The sequence below is a fragment of the Dermochelys coriacea genome, chromosome 5 (assembly GCF_009764565.3).
Source record: "Dermochelys coriacea isolate rDerCor1 chromosome 5, rDerCor1.pri.v4, whole genome shotgun sequence".
Taxonomy (NCBI): Eukaryota; Metazoa; Chordata; order Testudines; family Dermochelyidae; genus Dermochelys; species Dermochelys coriacea.
The window spans coordinates 15,168,818-15,190,923 of NC_050072.1; the positions used below are offsets into that span (position 1 = coordinate 15,168,818).

The window sequence follows — 22,106 nt, forward strand, 5'->3', positions numbered from 1 at the left end:
CAAAGGAATGAATGAGAGAAGGACATGGAGAGAGGAGTGAATGAGCATTACACTCCCTGTTTGCGAGTGTGAGGGGAGGGGGGCAGTGAGCGCTCCAAAGGGAAATGGCAAAAGGAAGCAGATTGAGGGCTGTGGGGAGGCAGAGAGGAGGAACAAGAAGAGAGGGGTGTGAGGGAAAGGAAAAGGAGAAAACAAAAGCACAGAAGATATAAGAACAGAGAAGGAAGAGGAGCAGAATGTAAAATCTAGAAAAGGGGAGAGAAAGACAGTAGGATTGGAGCAGGAGAGATTCACAGATACAGCATAGCTGGGCCCATGGATAGAGTGAATGGACTGGGCCCTGGAAAAAGCACTACACGGGGTGACGAGGGAGGGGTAAAGGCCCTGGTCTTTATTTGGTATGTGGGGAAAGAGAAAAGAGGTGGCTTGGCTGACAAGTGGGGAGTGAACTACCTTCACTCCCTTCCTCTCCTCCTTCCCCGGCCAAACCTTCCTTTGCTTACCTCCTTCTCCCCCCTTCCCCCGGCCCAATCTCGAAAACTCTCCCCACCCCAGCAGCAGGTGCCCTGGCTTTCCCCTTTGACCATCTGCTCACCCCGTATCTCAGAGCTGTGGGAGATTTTATTCTCCACAGCATGAATGCCACAGCCCAGCTCCTAGCAGGGATGTCTTCAAACTTTAATGTTTTTCATGCCACTTTCTGTTAATAGTGAAGGTCCCTTTAGACTTGTCCCTGTCTCCCTGACACAGCAGTGCATTGTAACAGAAGTTTGTAAGAAGTGCGGGAAAGCTAGGGGAAGTCAAGGATGGGTCATCAGATATTCCAGCGAGGCAGCTTAAGAGACAGTAATTGTTGCTCTGTTTCCACTACATATACTTTTGTTATATGACTGTGCCCTTACAGAGCCTAATTTTTAGCATTTAGTATTGATAATACTTTATGAAGAAATCCCAATGCCACAATTCACCTCTGTACATGGCTGCTTTAGATTTTCACAGGGAGACTTCATTAGCACTTTGGAGGCATATTCAGTACATAAAATAATCTTTCCAGTTCAAAAACCTTCCTCCTCCACTACCTGTTTGTCCTGGAGCTGTGCATTACTCTGACACTGGCAGGTTCCAGGAGCTCAAAACTCTGTGCCAGCTTGAATCAGTAGGCTAGAGATTGATTGCTAGAGGTAGACGTCAGAGACTGCATCATACTGTGATGGGTATATATCACCTCAAGAGTTCTCCTGTCCTCTTGAGTCCAGTGGAAGGTGTTGGGGGAGATTTGTGTGTCATCTCCCTCCTCTTCATTCATCATCTCCCTCTCCTGAAGTATTGTTTGTTGCCTGTCTTGGCCTGTGATTGTCTTATTTAGATCCTAAGCTCTTCAGAGCAGGGAACTTGTCTCTCTTTGACATATAAATGTAGAGTGCAGATTCAATAATTTTACATCAATAATTAAATGCATAATCTTATTCTCTAATTTTGGGCAGGGGCAAGATAGAGAATAGAGTTTGTAATCTGACTCACCTCAAGATACTGGTCAGGGGGGGAAACAGAGATTCCGTTGCAGAAGGTTCTATGATATTTTTGGTCCCAGTTGCACTGTATAATGTTTTGTGTCCAGGATCACATAATCTTAGAAAGCTATGGGATTGTATTAAATCCCATCCATTAAGTATTGTAATAACAATAACATTTTTTTTAACTAAGAAGATTGACCAAGTAGCCCTGATGCAAAAGATAGAGTTATCAAGATCCAAATGCTGCTCCCATTCACTATTGTCATTCCAGAGAGCCTGATTTTTGTCAACCACTTCCACCAGTTTCATGCTTTTTATGTAACTCTTGACTTAATGAAGTTACTCTTGGTTTGCACCAGTTTCATGTAGATCAAAATCAGGCCAGAGTAATTCCATTGACTGTCAGTGAAAGCAGAATTTGGCCTCAAATAAGGAGCATGAGAGGGAGAGTGTGGGTCAGATTGCCATTCTTCCTCAGTGAGCAGGAAGGGGCATTCATGTCTCATTCACAATGGAGAGGAAGTACTCTCAGCAGATAAGTGAAGCAAGATATCACCTCACAGGATTGTCCTTACTCCTCAGGTGGCTTTGTTTTCATTTTTCACCCTTCATACCAGGCATTGTCAGCCCCCCAAGACCTTTCAGCTGAATGTAAACAATGATTTGCAATTTGCATCAGCCACCATGCACTCTTACAGGATTCAGGAATGTCCTGCAGGTCCGGACGGGGCCCTTTGTAATCAAGTGCGATGGTCTCTCTCTATGTTTTCTTTCCATGGTTTTTATTTCCCTGGGCCCTTGGGATGAGATCACATCCTCTGGTCCCATGGTTAGTGGTTATTATGGCTTCAGACAGGCAGGATGAAGTCTGGATGGCGCGCGCGCACACACACATGCACTCTCTCTCTCTCTCTCTCTCTCTCTCTCTTACTTAATGGGAGCCCCTTAGCAGGCCATGGGGGCCTGCTCCAAAAAGCTATCGTAATTTGTTCTGCAGCCTCAGGAAAATTGGAGTTGAGTGGTGAGTCACATTGCTCTGCGGACCTGCTGCTGCTAGTGGGGGAGATCGGGGCAGTTCCTGTGATGACACAAGAGCACGGTCCCGCAAAGGCAGTGATTCCCAGTGGTTCTTTGTTTTGCCTAAAACAAAGTAATGTCTCAGAAGCACTGAGCCCCAAGACCACTGTATCTCTCTTCGCTCACAGCCTTAGGGCTTGCCTACACTTACATTCTATAGTGCTCTAACTTGCTGGCTCAGAGATGTGAAAAATCACCCCCCTGAGCGCAGCAAGTCTGAACACTTCACAGCGCTAGTGTAGATAGGCTCCGAGGTAATCCCCTGGATTACCAGGAGCACTGGGAGAGCTCTCTCCCAGCACTCGCGCACAACCACACTCGCACTTCAAAGTGCTGCCGTGGGAGCGTTCCCACGGCAGTGCTTTGAAGTTTCCAGTGTAGCCATGCCCTTAACTCCGAATCAAACATCCCATCTGAGGGATTGGGTTTGATCCTGTTCCCCTTGAAATTAATGGCAGTTTGTCATTGGCTTCAGTGGGAGTACGGAGCAGGCTCCTTGACCTTCTGATGCCTTGGTAGGCAGAGCACTAACATTTCCAAACTGATCCCAAATTGGTACAGACTGTGGAAGTCTTCAAACTGGATTTGCTGGTAGAGTGTTTTCTGGTTATTCACACCACACCCCCCGCATCCTGGTTTGCACTGTGCAATTTGCCCCCACTTGGCTGTTTTCATAGAATAGAATATCAGGGTTGGAAGGGACCTCAGGAGATCATCTAGTCCAAACCCCTGCTCAAAGCAGGACCAATCCCCAATTTTTGCCCCAAATCCCTAAATGGCCCCCTCAAGGATTGAACTCACAACCCTGGGTTTAGCAAGCTAATGCTCAAATGACTGAGCTATCCCTCCCCCCAACATCCCTGGTCTTGTGACAATAAAAGCTGGAGTTGTAACAATTCCCATTGGCTCAGTTAAGTACGTGATCCTCCCACATGCACTGCTGCACAGCTGGCTCTCAGAAACCAGGGCACAGGCAAAAGACCCTATAAGATCTTGCAGTGGTCACTAGGCAAATGACCCTTGGAAAAATAATAGACTATTGGTGTTTGGGAGGGAGGGGAGGAAAGAGGGGTTCCCCTGACAGACTTGGAGTGAGCACACAAAGGGCAGCCCCTTCTTTGTAGAAACAGAGTCACGGGTTTGGCTGCACTTATTCTGAGAGGGAGCTTCCCAGCCTGGGCCCCACAGACTTTGGTTAGCAGGAAATTGTTGCGTGCATGTTATTTTGACATTGGGACTTGAGTCCCGCTTACACCAATCTGTTGACCAGGACTGGGAGGCTTGGTCCCAGACGAGGTGTAGACACATCCTAAGTGGCTTTTGCTAGCGCTGCTGAGCACAGCAGGAGGCTCAGCTGGTCAGGGAACTAGAAGAAATATCATTGACTTCAGTCAGTTTGACCTCCACAATATAAATCATTTTGAAACGTGCTGAAATGTTCGTGGTTGTCGGATGGGTGTAAAATTTTCTGCCCAGTTTGAATGACAATTTCCTGGAGATGAAATGTGTATCTTCCTATCTATGTTCTTACATCAAGCCCATTGTGTGTCAATAGAAACTTTATGGCAAATATTTTTTTTTCTTTTGCATGAAATATTTTACGCAGCTCTAGTAATTAGCACTATGCCTTCAGAATTAATGTCAATAAGCAGGCAGGGTAGTTTACGCCTCTGGACATAAAACTGTTCCTGCTCTGTTTGACAGAAAGAATGGAATTAAGCTGTTCGTTTAAATGTTCATGTATCCCTACTTCATACAGAATGTGGTCTAGTGATAAGAACGTGGGACTGTGTGTTGGGGTCCGTAGATTCAGTTCATGGTGCTAGTGTCTCGGATAACGCTGAGCAAGACATTTAACTGATCTGTGCCTCAGTTTACCTCTGTAACATGGAAATAACAATACTTCCCTATCCTCCTAGGGATACAGTTTGTAAGTCGCTTGAGATTCCTTTGATGCAAGGTACCACCACTAGTGTGGACATGCTTTCAGTTTTTGAAAGAAATAAGTTGTCTTGCCCCAAAGTGGATGTTAAGAGCACTGGTACGGACTCAAGGCTGCTTGTGCTCTGGGAGCATCTACTGGCACAAGTGGCAGTTTGTCATCTCCACATGCCAGGCACATATCTGGTTTTGTTTCTTTGATGCACACAAAAATGTCGATGTAAAGCATCTTTTCCTGGACTACTTTGTAAAAGAAATTGTGGGCCATTTGAGTGCAAAGATTAATGAATTCTAGGAAAAATGCCTTACAGCTCCCATGAAATCACTTTCACTGCGCAATACACATTATTTCCAGGAAGAGAGCCTATAAAATTTATTTTAATTTGTTCATGAAAACATGTAACCCCCTGAGACTATCCAGACATGCTAGCCTTCCCAAACATATTGGCATATGCTGTATCTGTCACAGGAATACAGAAATTCGGAAGCAGGAGCTCTCCCTTCCAGAGATCTAAATTCGTGTTTTTGAGGTGTCTCCTTCCAATCTACAAAGCTGTTAGCACCGGAAACCCGAAGCAAAAGTGAGAATCCTTTTGCAACAAAGTTTGGGTATTATCTGACCAGTCAGGCAGACTCTGGCATGCGGCTCCTCCTGTTAGGAAATCAAGTAGACTCTTTGTCTGCTCTCCAGCAGGCACCGCTTCTCTCATTCCATGGCTTCACTTGATATGAGGAACTGACTCAGGAGCAAAAGGAAGTTTTCTCTAGGACAGTCCAAGCCTCCAGGGGATGATTACAGGTTAGATAGAGAAGTGTGCAAGTCTCCTCTCACCTCTGCTGTTGTCTGCCTCTAGCTCCTCCTCCCTGTTACTCTGTCTTCTCTACTCGGTTAAGCTCCTTCTTCCACATTTTTTAGCTGTCCTGATAGATATGAGTGCCTGTTTTGGAAAGACGACTGATTGTTGTGGTACTAGTTCTGCAAATATAGCATCTACAGTGTGCGAGTTACACCTTTTAAAATATAGATCATAATTAGACTGTAGGAAGGGTGCTTACATAATAGGCATAAATAATAAATTTGGATAAAATACATTAAACTGCTAATGCAATTAATTAGGTTGAGACTTCGATCACACAAAAGCCAGACACTTCAAAGTTGCAATTCCAACAACAGCTGAATGGTGCAAACTTCATTACCTCAGGGTCAAACTGTTCACTCTGCATGCATGTGACTTCCATTGACTTGATTTCCCTATTGGGACAGGGTGTCACACATGCCATGGGAATCCAGGATATGGCTCTTATGCAGTTCAGTGCTGAGGCCTTGGAACAAAAGGTAGATGCAGTGGAGATCTCCCAGGGCTGCAGAGGCAGGCAGCAAGGGTAACACAATTGTTGGCAGCCATACCAGCCTGCTGGTGCACAGGAGCCACCCAGAGGGTGCAGTCTAGCAGGGGCGCCAGCCCCACAGACTCTTCTCCTATGCCTAGGATACTCAGGGAGACAAAGGGAGAATCATAGTGAGCATCAGAATAACATTCCTTTGAAAAGGGTTACAAAATCACTGGCCAAATAACAAAATCCCTGTCCCTGAGTTCTATAGCCCCAACCTGCACAGACCTAACCAGCCAGTAGTCCTTGCATGCAAATATGAGGTGTGTCAGCCAGTTTAGCCCCCTTAGGTTTGAGGAGTAGCTTAGAGATCTGTTATTTCTGTTGGCAGGGAGGCTTACACACAGCCATCTAAGCTAGCACAGGGGGCATTGATTCAGCCCTGCCTGTGCTACACAAATCACCCATTTTATAAATGGTTTTGTCTAGCACAGTCCCTAGCCCTCAGTGCAGACAGGGCGTAATGTGACTAAACTCCTGCATCTTCGCAGGGGGTTAGACTAGATGACCCTTGCGATCCCTTCGAAGCCTATGATTCTATGAAAACTGCTTTTGCAAACACAGCACGAGAGGAAGCAGTACCCCAGCACTGTTTAAATGCTCCATGTTTATCATTATCTTGTTATGATAGCAGATGGGAAGGGCCCCCTCTCTTGCCCCATCTGTCCCCTCTCCATAGAGCAGGGTTTGAAAAGGCCCCCGTTCACCACTACCTTTACTCTACGCTGTTCCTTTCCACCTGTCTAATGGCTGTTTACACACTAGCCTCACAGCCATGTTTATGAGCTGGCTTTAAACACAATTCCCTCTAGACGGATTTACCACACTGTTAAGCCAGCTGGGTAGATGGGGCAGAAAGAGTATTTTAAAAGCATGCACTAGGCTGAGTCTCAGTCCAGTGCTTTGGCCACAAGACCAACCTTGGTCTGACCCACATCAGACTGACCAACTGTCTGATCCTCCTCACTGTGGTAAACATGTTTAGCAGAAGCCATGTATAAATCTGGTCTTTGAAGATAGCTGGGAGGCCAGTGCAGATGGGCCCAAAATGTTCTTCCTAACCCCTGGTCTTCCTGAGCTCCCAGCTAATAGACACATAGGCCAGAAGGGACCAACATGATCATCTAGTTTGACTTCCTGCATTTTGGAGGCCACAGAACCTCGCCCACCTATTTCTGTAATAGACCCATGACCTCTGAAGTCCTCAGATCATGATTTAAAGACTTCAGGTTACAGAGAATCCACCATTGCCACTAGTTCAAACAATATGTGACCCGTGACCCCTGCTGCAGAGGAAGGCAAAAAAAACCCACCCTGGGGTCTCTGCCAGTGTGAGGCAGGGTTTCTGCCAAATTCCTTCCTGACCGCAAATATGGCGGTCAGTTGGACCCTGAGCATTTCGGCAAGACCCAACAGCCAGACATCAGGAAAGAATTCTCTGTAGTAATTCAGAGCCCTCCCCATCTAATGTCCCATCGCCAGCCACTGGGGATATTTGCTACCATTCACAGATTGGCTACATGCCATTGTGGGCAGTCTCATCATACCACCCCCTCCATAAACTTATCAAGCTCAGTCTTGAAGCCAGGTAGGTTTTTTGCCCCCAATGCTCCCCTTGGATCTTCACTCCTCTGATAGTTAGAAATCTTTGTCTAATTTCAAGCCTAAACTTGTTGATGGTCATCTTTCTTTCAGGGACTAAGCTTGCCCATGGCCTGGTCCAGAGTGTATGCTTGCTGTCTTCCCTCAGCAGCTGCTTCCTCCTTCTCCTCCTTTCTTTTCCTTCCTCCCTCTCTAGCTGTAAACCCATCTCTCCCTCCTCTTTCCCTTGTTTCCCATCCATCCCAGAAACATCCCTGTCCCTCAGGTGCCCTCACAATGAGAGTTTCCTCACGTTGCCCCAGACATCCCCATGCACCATGTCTCTCCTCCTGTACATGCTCCACAATGTATCACTCCTCTAGATATGCTCACAAAGTGGTTGTATGTCTGTCCCTCACATATCCTGCCCCAATCCCTCCACCATGTGTGTATTCACACACCTACGCGAAGCCACTCCCCAGAGAAAGTTAATGAGTGCTGTGAGTGGCTGATAAGGGCAGAGCTGGCCTCAATAGGAGCTGAGGTTGGGGGCTGATTGGAAGACTGAGCGCTGCCTCTCGGCTCTTCATAGGTTCTACAGTGAGACTGTCGTTTCCACTGCCTGTGTGAGAAGCAGCTTTCCTAGGATAGGGTGGTGTGCTCGGCATAGGCAACACAGGAGATTCCCGCCCCCCACAACGCAACCGCCTCTTCATGCATGAATGTTCCATGGCAGAAGAAGCGAGATGGGCTTCTGTACCTCCGTCCTCTCCCACATCCGGGGCGCTGGAACAATTTGTACAGTGGGGGTGCTGAGAGCCATTAAACCACATTGTAAACCCTGGATATGATGGGAACCACTTCAAGCTAGGAGGTGCGGCAGCACCCCTTGGTCCAGCACCTATGCCCCCATCATCAGAGTGGTGATAGGGCAGCAATGCCAGACAACTGGTGCCAGCCGTAATCCTCCCCCCACCACCACCCCAGCACACTGAAGGTGCAGTTATGGTCAGGAGAGTGACAGTAGAAGAATAGCATTTTCTTTCCCAGCATCTTTGCTCCTTTTTCTCACCTCACTTACAGAAGCCACCACAGAGCCAACATTGGATCCCATTCTGGCTCATGCATCTCCAACCGATTTGCTAATTAAGACCGTGTCTACACCCACAAGTATGACTGATTTCATAAGTGGTTTCACCTTACATCAATCGCACTTAAACACTGGAAACAAACATGAATATAATTAAAAGCAAGCAAAGTGCAAAAAGATAGGCGTGGGGGGAAAGTAAGATATGATGATGAGTTTATGCTGACGTGAGTTTGTTGGCTTCAGCGTGCGTCTAAACACAAAGTTAAACCTGGTTTAACTAAAGATGTGATGTTAAACCAATGTAGTTAAACCATGGCAATTTTGGCTACGTCTACACTGAGCTGAAGCTGTAATTTCCAGCATGGGCTAGCGCGCTAAAAATAGCAATGTAGTCTTGGTAGCCCAGTCTAGTTACCAGAGTACAATCACATCCAAGACCCTAGGTACGAACTTGGCAGCTATCCTGTACCTCTGTCCGTGCTGCTGCAGCTACGCTACTATTTTTAGTGCAGTAGCTCAATCAAAGCTAGCATGTGTACACCTACCCAAGCTGGAAATTACCCTTCCAGCTGCAGTGTAGTTGTATCCTTTGTGCATACTTAATCAATGTAACCTATCTTAAACTGATGTGAGTTTGCACAGCTTAAACAAAATCACTTTTTAATCTGATTTAAATAAAACTGGTGCAACTTCTGCATGTAGACAAGTTGTGGGAGAATGTTAGGAAATGTATTGCATTCAGATTATTTTAGGTATCAGACATGTGGGAAGTAAAATATGTGGGTGGAAGTGAAATAGTGGTTTGAAACCTCAGGACTCTAGGGTGTGTCTACACAGTCCATGGCTGCAAGTCTCAGCCCAGGTCGACAGGGCTTGGGTACTGCAGTAAAAATAGCTGTGTAAATATTGTGACGGGGCTCTGAAGCCCACCCCTCTCCCTTAGAGCCCAAGCAGCAGCATCTACACAGCTATTTTTAATGAGGCAGCACAAGCCCAAGTGCGTCCACCCAGGCTCTGAGATTCACTGCGGCTCGCTGTGTACCCTGTGAAGGCCACTGGGTTGCCAGGGGCCACCCTAGAATATTTGCGTGAAAGTTGGGAGTGGGAGGAGGCCTGCTGGCGGATGGAGTGTGGAGACTGGCTAGCTGGAATCAGTTTCATCTGAGTTTGCCAGGAAAGATGTCTCCAGAGACTGGTCCATCAGAGATGATGGGGGTTTGGCCTGCCCCCCGATGAGACCTCACTGCAAGAATGTCTGGCTCTGTGACTTATGAAAAAGAAGCCTGAATTGAGGTCTGAGATAAGATTTTCCGGAGCTTTAAAAGAACAGAGGGCACAGCCAGCTGATCAGTATCGGAGTTTATTCATTGGTCTGAATTGTAAGTAATAAGATACAAATTCGTTAATTCAGTTTGGAGCGGAGCTGTGGTGAATGATGATTTCTGAAGCAGCCTTTGAAGAATGCCTACCATACCTATCAGGGCCCCCCCCCAATCCTGGGGCCAGGTTCCCTTTAAAAAGGAAACTGAGGGAGGGGTGCCCTGAGGAAAAATTTCTACATCAAAAGCTTGCTGGTGGCAGCAAGTAACCAAGACCGGTCTATAGGAAACCCAGGATTATGACACAGGTGTTGCCAGTTCTTTCAATTTAATCACAAGTTTCATGCTATTTGGTGTTTTTTCATAAAGCCCCAGCTCCAAGAGTCGCATGATTATGTGAGAATCTCATCTTTTTAAAATAAATAAATAAATAGGTTTCTGTCTCTCGTGGGTGTGAAGGAAAGGTTGAAACATGACCCAGGTGCACCTTGAAGGCTCAAAAACCAGAAGTCAAATAAAAAGAACCCAAAATATATTTTTAAAAGCCCTCATGATTTTTATGAGAGTGTGATGATTTTTGAGCTTGTGAGGTTGAACATACCAAAACAAGCCCTCAGATTTGTCTTTGAGGGATAGTGCAATCATCCTTCTACAAAACAAAACACCCTGAATCCTAAACATAATTGAAGAATCTGGCATGAAGCCCTTGAAAAAGATGGTTCCTTTAGCTCATTGCAGAATTAATTAACAGGAAAGTACACAGGCAATTGCCGTCTTCATCCCTGCACCATGTGTGACCAAAAGACACATAAATAGGCTTGACAGAATTTGATTTTTATTTTTTTATAATTTTGAAGGATAATATTTTATTTTAAAACTTTTAAAAGTTTTATTGATTTACATTTTCATATTTGTGCAAAATTTTGGGGTTTAAGCATTTTTTTATTTTTATTGATTTAAATTTTCACAGTTGCAGGAAATCATGGTGGACTCCTAGAATAGGGGGTTTCACAGTAATTATTTAATGACAGTAGATGCTGATATTCAAAAAACACAAATTGTCAACATCACGTAAAAATATACAAAGTAAATACCCTTAAATCAAACTGCATTCTCAAGCAGCATTTCTCTTACTTTGCCAGTCTGTAGATCATGATTTTTGTTGATGGAAATATTCTTTCATTGGTTTACATGTGTACAGTGAAATCAGTGTTTACCGAGAAAAGTAATCCTTCCAATCCAGGAGTTTGGTTTCTCTTTAAAATTACTCATGCTTGTAAAATCAACGAAGAAACTCTCATTTGGGATAAGAGTAGAAAAGACAGAGCAGAGTCTGGAACTGGTGCTGACAAAATATATTGAATGGGGAAGGTGGTGGGAAATGTCATTATCCACACTGGCAAAACCCAGCATTGTGGAGGATTCTGCATTGATGCATTTAGATTTTTGGGCTGTGGACATCACATTGTGTGGGGAGCAGGGAGGGGGAGCAAGAGGAACTCCTGAGAAGAGGGGAGCGCGCCAGGCTGTTAAGGGACACCTCAGTGCTCCCCCACACCCTCGGTGGCTTCACTCTGTATGGTGATGCACTCCTGCCCCCCATCCAAGTGCCAGGACCCTGTCCCATCCCGCTGGAAGGTGGGACTGGACTGCCAGGGAGTTCTACCTGCTCCCTGGCGGCCAACTGATCCCATGCACTGCCGCGGCTGCTCCAGCCCTTCCTCCAGCTCCCGTTCCTCTCTTGCCTCAGTGTGAACAGTGGGGTAGAAAACTTGGGGGGGGGGGTGAAAACATATATTCCCCCTCCATTATTTCCATTCGCCAGACACTAATGGCCACTCCCAACCCACAGTTCCACGCCCCGTGAAAATCCACCCTACTATCTTCAGTAAGCACTAATGATTTAGGAGAAAGTTTTAGTGTAAGACACAGTTGTGAGTTCAGTTCTTCACAATTGGAAGTGGTTCCACAATTAGGCACAGTTGGGAGTCAGTGGAATTACAGGTGTGAAATCAGTGTGGTGGAAGTAGAATCAATCCCTGTGTGTAGGCATAGGTGCTGACTCTGTGGGTGCTCCGGGGCTGGAGCACCCACGGGGAAAAATTGGTGGGTGCTCTGCACTCACCGGCAGCCAAGCTCCCCGCACCTCCCAGCTAACCTCCTCCTCCTCTCCTGAGCGCACTGCGTCCCTGCTTCTCCTCCCAGGCTTGCCACCGCGAAACAGCTGTTTTACCGCGTAACAATCTGTGGGAGGGAGTGGGGAAGAGCGGGATCGCAGCACACTCAGGGGAGGAGGTGGGGAAGAGACAGGGCCTGGGTGGGGATTTGGGGAAGGGGTCCAGTAGGAGCAGGGAGGGGGCAGAGTTGGGGCAGGGACTTTGGGGAAGGAGTTGGAATGGGGGCAGGGCAGGGGTGGAGTCAGGGCAGGGCCAGGGGTGGGGGGGCGCAAGCACTCACCAGTGCCAGGAGAAGTTGGCGCCTGTGTGTGTAGGAAATGATGCTCTCCTGCAATGTAATTCTAGGATTGTTCAGAAGAATGGCTATGAAAGAGATCATCAGCTTCAGGATGCAAAGTCGTTATGCTTTCTAATTTGGAAAGGGCATAGAGAGCCCTTCACTTCTACTTACTGCTTCAACTGCAGTCCAGACTGTTAATGGCTGAAAATTATCATGTGATGGATATTTAGTGAAATGACTTGGTGGGACTTAGCGCATTTCCTTGTGTACAGTAACCTACGTCATAAAAACTCTCACTACATACTTAACATGTACCCTGAAAGTTATCATCTACTGTGTACGTTCTGCTCTGCTTCCTTCATCTCAACAGTGGAAATGCTGCATTATTGCCTTGTGTCTCTTCATTCACACCAGAGACATCTTTCCTTTTCCCCCTCCACTTTATTCTTTTCCCTGCTGTGGCTGTGGGGAAAGCGAACACAGGTTAAAACACGGAAGGAGCAGTCTGGTAGGGGAGGGATTATAAGGCAGTAGAAACAAGGCATGCTTTAATAACCGGCTGCCTCTTTTTCTGTCTCTCTCTTGCAGTTGTTGCAATCTCAGGATGTGAAAGAAGACGCTGTCCTTTGCTGTTCCATGGAGGTATGAATGGGCTGTTGGGACCTCAGATATTCTGAGCCAAATTCCCCACAGCTTTGCTCCGTGTGTCATTGTTCACACCTGTGCCAAGTGGTTGTAAAATCAGGATGGTGGTGTTTTCAGTCCCCCCCCCCCGCCCACCCTCTGCACTTGTTCTGCGCAGAGGTAAATGGTGACAGGAGGGCAAGCAGTGGAGAATCAGGCCCTCTTTTCTATATTTATTCTTTTAACTTGTTTTTTATTTGAGGGACATTGCAATCAAAATGGAAGTTCTCAAGAGGGACCACAATTTCAGTCCCACAGCCTTGTACTGCGTATGACCCAAGCCAAGGTGTGAAACCAAGCTCCTGATCACCTCTAATCATCAAGAATCCCACAACTCCTTTTCTGTGAAAAGGGTATTCCCATAACGAGTGTGTCTGTTTCATTATATTTGAATATAGCAGACTACATCCTGCAGCCTTATTGCTTTGTGTTGTAGTCCCATCACAAGCTATGTATAGTCAAGGCAGGCCAATATTAGGTGGGGAATATCTGAAATAACACTGGTGATTCAACATGAGTCAGTACTGAGCAAATACCTGGCATGGTGTGTGCTGGCTCTGAGCTCCTGGAAGGGCCATTATACAAGTGAAATGTTAAGTTAATGTCCTAACCACTTAATGACCACAAGGGTGAAGTATTGAGTTCCTGTTTGAAGCACACATCAAATTGGGTCAGAGGACCCAGATATAACCCAGTTGTTCCCTATCTCACTTCCAATGCAATTCCAATCTCTCATCTAAACAGGACTTTTCCAGGGCTCGGTAACCAGGCTAAAGCTTTGGATGTGGTTACAAAATGCATTTAAGGTCCCATCTACTGCACACAGTGGAATCTTGCTAGAACTTGATCCCCCGTCTGAGATGTTAAAATGTCTTAAGATAGGGCTACAACAGTTTCCTCCAAGCTCCTACATGGCACAGGACACTTTCTGCTCAAAGAGTGACATTCCTCCAACTACCCTGTTTTATTTTTAATTGCTGAGGATTTTCTTCCCCTTTCCCTCCCCCATAGTTCTTCCCTCCTTCCACGCTGCTTCTGCTTTCCCCCTGGCTGACCGCCCTTATGATAGGCCTGCACCACCCTCAATGCAGTGTTTTGATTGGCAGTCATCAGTTCAGTCTGAAGCGTCTCATGAGCCCCTAGAAATGAGCCATCACCTTAGGTATATACACTGCACACTCAGTCTCAACCAAGCCTGGGGCCCAGAATCCTAAATATGAGTCCCATCATTATGCACACAGTGCCATGCTACCCGACTGACTTTATATGTTATATTACACTTTAAAAAAGCCTATGTTAAAAAGAACATCAAGGTTGCAAAGTCAAGCATTCAGAAGTTAGGATATGCCCAAATGCCTGTGCCCTTTATATGTTCAAAGCACAGTTCCCATTGACTTCAGTTGCATCTGTGAGTGCTCAGCACTTCATGAAGCCAGACCCCAGCATCTCAAGCCAGGCACCCAGAAAATGAGAATACATCATTAGTGACCACTTGTGAAAAGTTCAGTTTAAGTGACTTGCTCGGAATCATGTAGGGATTCTTTGTGGCAGAGGCACAGATAAAATCCACTTCTCGAGAGCAGCATTCAACTGCCTTAAGCATGGGACCCTCTTTTGTCGTCTGTAATCCCCTGCCTTCTTCACTACACATCCACTCCTTCCAATCTCTGCAACAAATGATCCAGGGATCCTACAGATAACAGCCTCGTTCACAACCCAAACCTGATGCACCCCCAGAGCATCTCCCTCCTGTGCATTGAATGAGACAGGGGCCCTGTGGGAAAAAATAGTATGTGATCATGTAAGTAAAGACTGTCTCATGATCATAGGGCAGAAACACAAGGGGGCTGAATAAGGTTGCATAGACTACCTTAATTCTGACATTTCCTAACGTATCAGAGCTTGACTTCATAATATTAATGTTCTTTAAATGAATTTTTGTGTGTAATTTCCTAGGTTTAAAAAAAAACTAAGTGAAAACATTGAAATTCCATCATGTGGCATCATATTGAAACCCACATGGGTCATCAGCATGGTTGGAACCTTTATTCATATTTATTATTTGTATTTACTGTAGCACCTGGGCACCCTAGTCATGGACCAGGACCCCACTGTGGTAGGTGCTGCCCACAGAACAAAAAGACTGTCCTAGATCCACCACACAGGCCTCTGCCACTTGAGCTAATGGAGTAACGGATAGCAATAGTAGGTCGTCATCCTCTGTGTGGACCAGCACTAGAGCAGGGGTGAAACACTTTGCTGGTAGGTTTCACAGATATTTTCTGACAGCAGCAAAATGGTGAGAATCAGGAATCATGAGTTCCATTCCAGGCTTGAAAGGGATCTGAGCTGTAGTGGGCACACATTCTTCTGCTTGTTCCCCCTGTCACTTTCACCTCCAGTCCTGGGAATTCTGGCTCTTCATCTGATCTGTCTCTCTTCCCTGACAGCCTCCAGCTGCCTGCCATCCAGCCTATGTGTTCCCAATCTCCACTGGTTCCCAGTCCCAGCCTCCTTTTCTGGACTTCTTGTCAAGCTCTTGTCCCCATCCCATTTCCCTCCCTTTCCCCTTCAGTTCATTGTCCCAATCTCTTTGCAGACAGTCCCATTCTCCCCTGCACCATGGCTTCTTGTCAAATTTGTCTCCCCTCCGCATCCCTTTCAGTAGTAGAATGTTCAATAGTGTATTTGTTTAAAAAAAAATGTGGGAGACTTAGGAATACATGGCCTCACTACAGAACCTAGTGAGTAATACTGAGAAGAGGGTAGACTACCAGTTATTTGTGCACAAATAGAGAATCATAGAAATGTAGGGCTGGAAGGGACCTCAGGAAGTTATGGTGAAGCCTCTTCCGGAGCTTAACTTATAGTTAGAAAGTGAGTAGCAAACCTAAATCTCTGTTGCTGCAGATTATACCCATTACTTCTTGTCCTACCTCCAGTGCACATGGAGAATGATTGATCACAGAGATCTTTATACCAGTCCTTAACATATTTGAAGACTGTTACCAGGTACCCCTCAGTTGTCTTCTCTCAAAACTAAACATGACCAATATTTTTAATCTTTCCATGTAGATCAGCTTTTCTTTAAACGTTTTATCATATTTGTTGCCCTCCTCTGGACTCGCTCCAGTTGGTCCACATCTTTCCCAAGTGTGCCCAGAATTGGACAGTGCTCCAGGTGAGGCTCACCAGTGCCAAGTAGAGTGTGATAGTTACCTCCTGTGCCTTACGTGCAACACTTCTGTTAATACACCCCAGAATGATATTAGCCTTTGTCCCATCACATTGTTATCTCATATTCAATTTGTGATCAATTATAGCCTCCAGACCCTTTCAGCAGTACTACCACCTAGCCAATTATTCCCCATTTTGTAGTTGTGCGTTTGATTTTTCCTTCCTCAGTGAAGTACTCTGCACTTGTCTCTATTGAATTTCATCTTACTGATTTCAGACCAATTCTCCAATTTGTCAAGATAGTTTTGTGTTCTAATCCTACCCTCCAAAGTGCTTGCAACCCCTTCCATTTTGATATTATCTACAGATTTTATAAGCATGCTCTCCACTCCATTATTCAAGTCATTAATGAAAATATTGAATACTATCAGATCCAGGACTGACACCTCTGGGACCCCACTAAATGTACCCTGCCTTCCCAATTTGACAGTGAACCATAGATAACTCCTCTTTGAGTACAGTTTTTCAACCAGTTGGGAACTCACTTTATACTAATTTCATCTAAATCGTATTTCCTTAGTTTACTTATGAGAGTGTCATGTGGAACTCTATCAAAAACCTTACTAAAACCAAGATATATCACATCTGCTGCCCCCCTCCTCCCATCTACTAGGACTAGTAACTCTGTCAAAGAAGGCAATTAGGTTGGTTTGGCATGATTTATCCTATTTCCCCTAGGTGCTTATAAACTGATTGTTTAACAATTTATTTCAGTATCTTTCCAGGTATCAAAGTTAGGCTGACTGGTTTACAATTCCCTGGATCCTCTTTGTTCCCCTTTTAAAAGATAGATACCATGTTTGCCCTTCTCCTGTCCTCTGGGACCTTGCCTATCCTCTATGAGTGTTCAAAGATAATTGCTAATGTTCTGCGATTGCTTCAGCTAGTTCCTTAAGGCCCTTGGATGAATTTCATCAGGCCCTGCCGACTTGAATACATATAATTTACCTAAATATACTTTAACCTGTTCTTTCCCTATTTTAGCATATATTCCTTCCTCCTTGTTGTTAATATTAATTGTGTTGAGTATCTGGTCACCATTTTAGTGAAGACTTAAGCAAAGACTTTGTGAAGACTTTTTAGTGAAGACTTAAGCAAACTTGGTATTAAACACCTCAGCCTTCTTGTCATCAGTTATTAGCTCTCTTCCTTGCTAAGTAGAGGGCCTACACTTTCCTTCATCTTTCTTTTGCTCCTAATGTATTTAAAGAACCTCTTCTTTTTGCCTTTTATGTCTCTTGTTGGTGTAACTCATTTTGTGCCTTAGTCTTTCTGATTTTGTCCCTACATGCTTGTGCTAATCTTTTGTAGTCATCCCTAGTAAATCATCAATTTTTCCAGGGACATTTTATTTACCCCTTCCCAGAACACAAGAACTAGGGCTCACCTAATGAAAATTAATAGACAGCAGGTTTAAAAAAAACAAAAAAAAGGAAAATACTTCTTTACAGAACTAAGTCAACATGTGGAACTCATTGCCATGGGATGTTGTGAAGGCCAAAAGTATAACTGGGTTCAAAAAAGAATAAGTTCCTGGGGGATAGGTCCATCAGGGATATAAGATAGTCAGAGATGCAACCTCATGCTCCAACTGCCAGAAGCTGGGACTGGGTGGCAGAGAATGGATCACTGGAAATTGCCCTGTTTTGTTCATTCCCTCTGAAGCTTCTGGCACTGGCCACTGTCAGAAGACAGGATACTGGGCAAGGTGGACTATTTGTCTGACCCACTATAGCTGTTCTTATGTTCTTGTGAGCTGTTATTGTTGCTGTTAAAGCACAATCCTGCTTCCTTTAAGAAAAAACAAGGTGTACACACACAAAAAGAGGAGCAAAAAGTATAGGAAAGATAGAAACTTCATCTTTCACTTGCAGCCCTGCTGCCGGATAAGCACAAGAAGAGCACATAGTCTTAGCGGCCACTCTGAGCAAACTTGTACCAGCATCGGATGTTTATGGCATTGCATTTAGCTGCCTTTCTGGTCACAGACTTACAGCAGCATTGCAAATATGCAAGCTTGGCCTGCTAAACCAGGCTCTTATTAGACAAAAGGAAAAAGGAGAGAGAGAAAAGAGAATGATTAAGGTAGGGATGGAAAAGGACACTATGTGTGGGGGACAAAGTTTCACATTCCAGGTGGTGGTTGGGATCTGAAGCTGATGGAGGTAACAATGTCATCATCTGTCTCCCTCTTTCTGGCCCAGTCTGATCAGGACATCTTTCAGGGTTAGGTTGAAAAAGGTCCTGTGGATCCCAGCAGACGATGGGGATAGCAGCCATATTAATAAACCTTGCTCTTTCCTCTTCTCTCATCTTTCAGTCAGCCAGCATCGTGGTAGCCAGTTTTTTCTCCCAAAAGTCTCTTTTGGATGACCCAAAAAGGCGAGTCTCAAATGGAATAGCCCATCCCCCTCCTTATTTTGTCCACCAATTAGGCCTAATTTCTGACACACCAATTTTGGTTCATTAATTGACGGTGACATACTTTTCTTGTTTGCCAGGCATGATGTTGAGTTATATCAGTAGGGCCTTTTTATCTGGACTAATTCAGTCTTTGTATCTCTTTTGCATCTTTTCCCATCAACATTTATTGTCATAGGTTATTGTGACACTTCATAACCTTTCTTACAGTTGAGCTCATAAGAAGGGTAAATTTGTAGGCCCAGTTATCACAACGTACCTATGTCACGTTTGCACCCATAGCCAAGTAGTTCAGCATACAAGATCTCATGATTTGCACTCGTATCTCAGTTGCAGATGCTAAATGCAGGTGAGGACTTCGTCTCCAGAAAGGATGGCTGCACTTTTGGAAATCAGCCCTATTATGTAAATATTTTCTCCTTATAATTGGATGCTGTTCAGTGTAGCTTCCAAAAGCCCTTGAGTTGTTACATGACTGCAAACAGCAGACCATCTGTGGCTCTTCCGCTGTTGTTTCTCTGCAGCCGACATCACTTTTTCAAAGGAGCCATATGCCTGCATCCAGCTTTGCACTTTCCTCCTCCTCTAATAATTTACAAGCACATGTGCCAGCAGGATAGTTTTCCAGGAGAGTCTCCACAATGTGAGGGATTCTGGTAGCAATGCTGTGGTTAACTGAGCTTTATATTTCCCTGGGACCCCCCACCACCCCATATGACAAGCCCAAGCTGACATCTTAGTCGCAACCAGGATAGTTTTAAAACTAAACAATAATAAACGCTGGAGTGCTGACTTGCACTTTAACATGCAGCTTTCGATCCTTCTCTCTTGACAGCTGCAAAGCACAGGCCGGCTGCTGGAGGACCAGCTGCCTGAGATGATGACAGAGCTGCTGGCAATAGCACGTGACAAGATGCTGTGCCCCTCGGAGTCCATGCTGACACGGTCCCTCCTCCTTGAGGTCATTGAGCTGCACGCCAACAACTGGAACCCCCTGACGCCCACCATCACACAGTACTACAACAAGACAATCCAGAAACTGACAGCCTGAGAATGCGGGGAGGTGGGGATGGAAGGGAGCAGAAAGAAGACATGCACCTTAAAAGGAAACAGGAAGGATCTGTGCTACAAATTGATCGGCTACTGGAGAGAGAAGTGAGAACCTTTATGAGAAAATACCTAAGAAGACAAACCCCAGCATGCTTAAGAATATGTTCATGAGGTTGGGGGATAGAGGAGCATGTTTCTTTTCAGCTGTGTTGCTGAGCACCACCCCTCTTTCCTGCTGAGTTTTTGTTTCAGGTTTCTTTTATTAAATCATTGCTCATGCAGCCACACATCCCGCCGTGTTATTGTTTGGCTTTAGAAAGAACACGGAGAATTTGAAAAGCAAGTGGAAGTGCAGTCTAGCATTGTTTCCACGCCATTCTCTTGGCTTGCACCAGCCAACTGGCAGGAGACAACACACAGCAGATGTCTTGGGAGGACAAAGAAAGACACGTTCCACACCAGACGCCGGTAATTGACGGCTTTTGTCAAAGCGAAGCTTTCATTATTTTTTTCCCCCTCCTCTTGTCTTCAACTTTTTATTCTCCCCCCCCTCCGCAAAATCCCCCCCAAAACCTGATTCTAGATTAGGATTTCACACAAGATGATTTATTTATTTGCACTGGGTTTCCATTTTTCTTTGTTGTTGTTTTTTTAAACAGACATTTGCTATCAACTTTGAAACATGAAAATAATGTTATAATGTGAGCTCTTGAATGGTTGGCACGAGGGTGTTAAATTGGAAGGAGAAGTTAAAAAAATCCAAAAGCCACTTTAGAAGTATCATAGCCACAGTCTTCTTGCCAGTAACCTATCAAGGTAATTAAAAAATGTACACTCTGAGTTGGTAACTCTAAGAAACACCAGGCATTTTGCAGCTGTTTGCTGTTAAAGATGCAATATTCCTCATCCACTAAACTATAATCCATTTATTTTTTGTAACTTACTTTGTTTGTTTGTTTGTTTGTTTGTTTGTTTGTTTGTTTGTTTGTTTGTTTGTTTGTTTGTTTGTTTGTTTGTTTGTTTGTTTAAAGAGTGCTTTATTGTAATTACTGTCACAGTTGTAATTATACATTTAAACCAGGTCCCTTAGGCTTGGTCCTAATAATAGTCAGGGTGAGGGAAAAAATTAAGACTTGAAGTTCTTCTTTGGAAACCGGTAAATAGAAGGTGACAAGTATATGGGATCAGAAAGAAAAAAAGAAAAGCCGAAAATATAGGTTTCAGGTTTGGCTTCTAATTAGCTAAACTTTCCTAACCAGTGTCTCTCGGTTTGCATTGCATAGACGTGGAACTCAGAAGGAGGCTGTCCCCGTCTTTTGCTTTGCCAGAAGCGTAGTCTGTTTAGTCAGTGTAACTAATACAGCCTTTGATAGGAGGAGGGTCAGAGAGCGTTGTTTCTTTCCATTAAATGAATTGTAAAGAGGAGAGCAATGCGAATGGCTAGAGATGGAGTAGAGGTAGTGCAAGAAGGAAGCCACAGTGCACCTCCCTGGCCTTACCTGGGTAACCCACTGATGAGTGTGTGTTACAGTTCTCCCTCTGTGTCCAATTCACAGAGGATATGAGTCTGTTACAGCCCCAGCTAGGGACTTCAGCTCGAACTGTAGCAGCTCATGCTTTTAGCTCTGGCGATCTCTGGTTCAATCCCTGGTGGGTGAAACAAGATGGCAGCTGTCATGGAGTGGAAACTTGTCTGGAATTCAAACTGCTGTGGGCCTCAGACACTGAGGATGAGCTTCCTTGGATCCGAGGAAGGATATAACTCACTGGTCAGCGTGTATTACAGGTCCCACATCTCCATGCCCAATGCGCAGAGAGTATGAGTCTGTTACAACCCCAGCTAGAGAGGTTTGATTCTTTAGTGCAAGCTGTCACAGCTCATGCTTTTTGAGCTCTGGAGGTGCCCAGTTCAATCTCCAGTGGGTTGATAAAGGCGGCAGCCATCATATCTACTTGTCCCACTGTATTTAACACTAGTGCAGTTTCACTGTTAGAAACATTGGGAGCCCTTTCTAGAGAGGCTGCTGTCAGCAATTTAAGCACTGTTCTCTAGGCCTGATCCAAGCAGGATTAGGTGATACACGTGCTTAAAAACACTAGTGCTCCGTCTACTTTAGGGTTCCCAACAATGCTTACACCAGTGAAGCTGAAGTGGTGTTGGCAATGCTGAGAAGTGTTTGCAGAATGCCCCTAGGGCAGATCAATCTAGCATGAGAAGTGAGGCCAATGACTTGACTTGGTTAGGGAAGAAGGTGAGCTGTAAGTGTGCGATGTGTGTTTAGACTGAGATGGATCCATGTCAGTCGTAAAACAAGTATTAGTTTTCAAGCACGTGCAAGTTTG

The 22,106-nt window shown here is 45.0% G+C and overlaps 1 protein-coding gene across 7 annotated transcripts in view; it reads left to right on the top strand.

Annotated features, from left to right (window-relative positions):
• Nucleotides 1-20,046, top strand: part of CTIF (cap binding complex dependent translation initiation factor) — a 351,897-nt gene extending 331,851 nt beyond the window's left edge. For 6 of the 7 annotated variants that reach the window (XM_038402138.2, XM_038402139.2, XM_038402141.2 and 3 more), the window contains 2 exons: nt 12,960-13,013; nt 19,549-20,046. In XM_038402138.2, coding sequence (XP_038258066.1) covers nt 12,960-13,013; nt 19,549-19,764 — 270 coding nt within the window. In that variant the 3' untranslated portion in view covers nt 19,765-20,046. The other variant, XM_043514560.1, reaches the window with a different exon arrangement.
• Nucleotides 20,047-22,106: the final 2,060 nt, after the last annotated feature.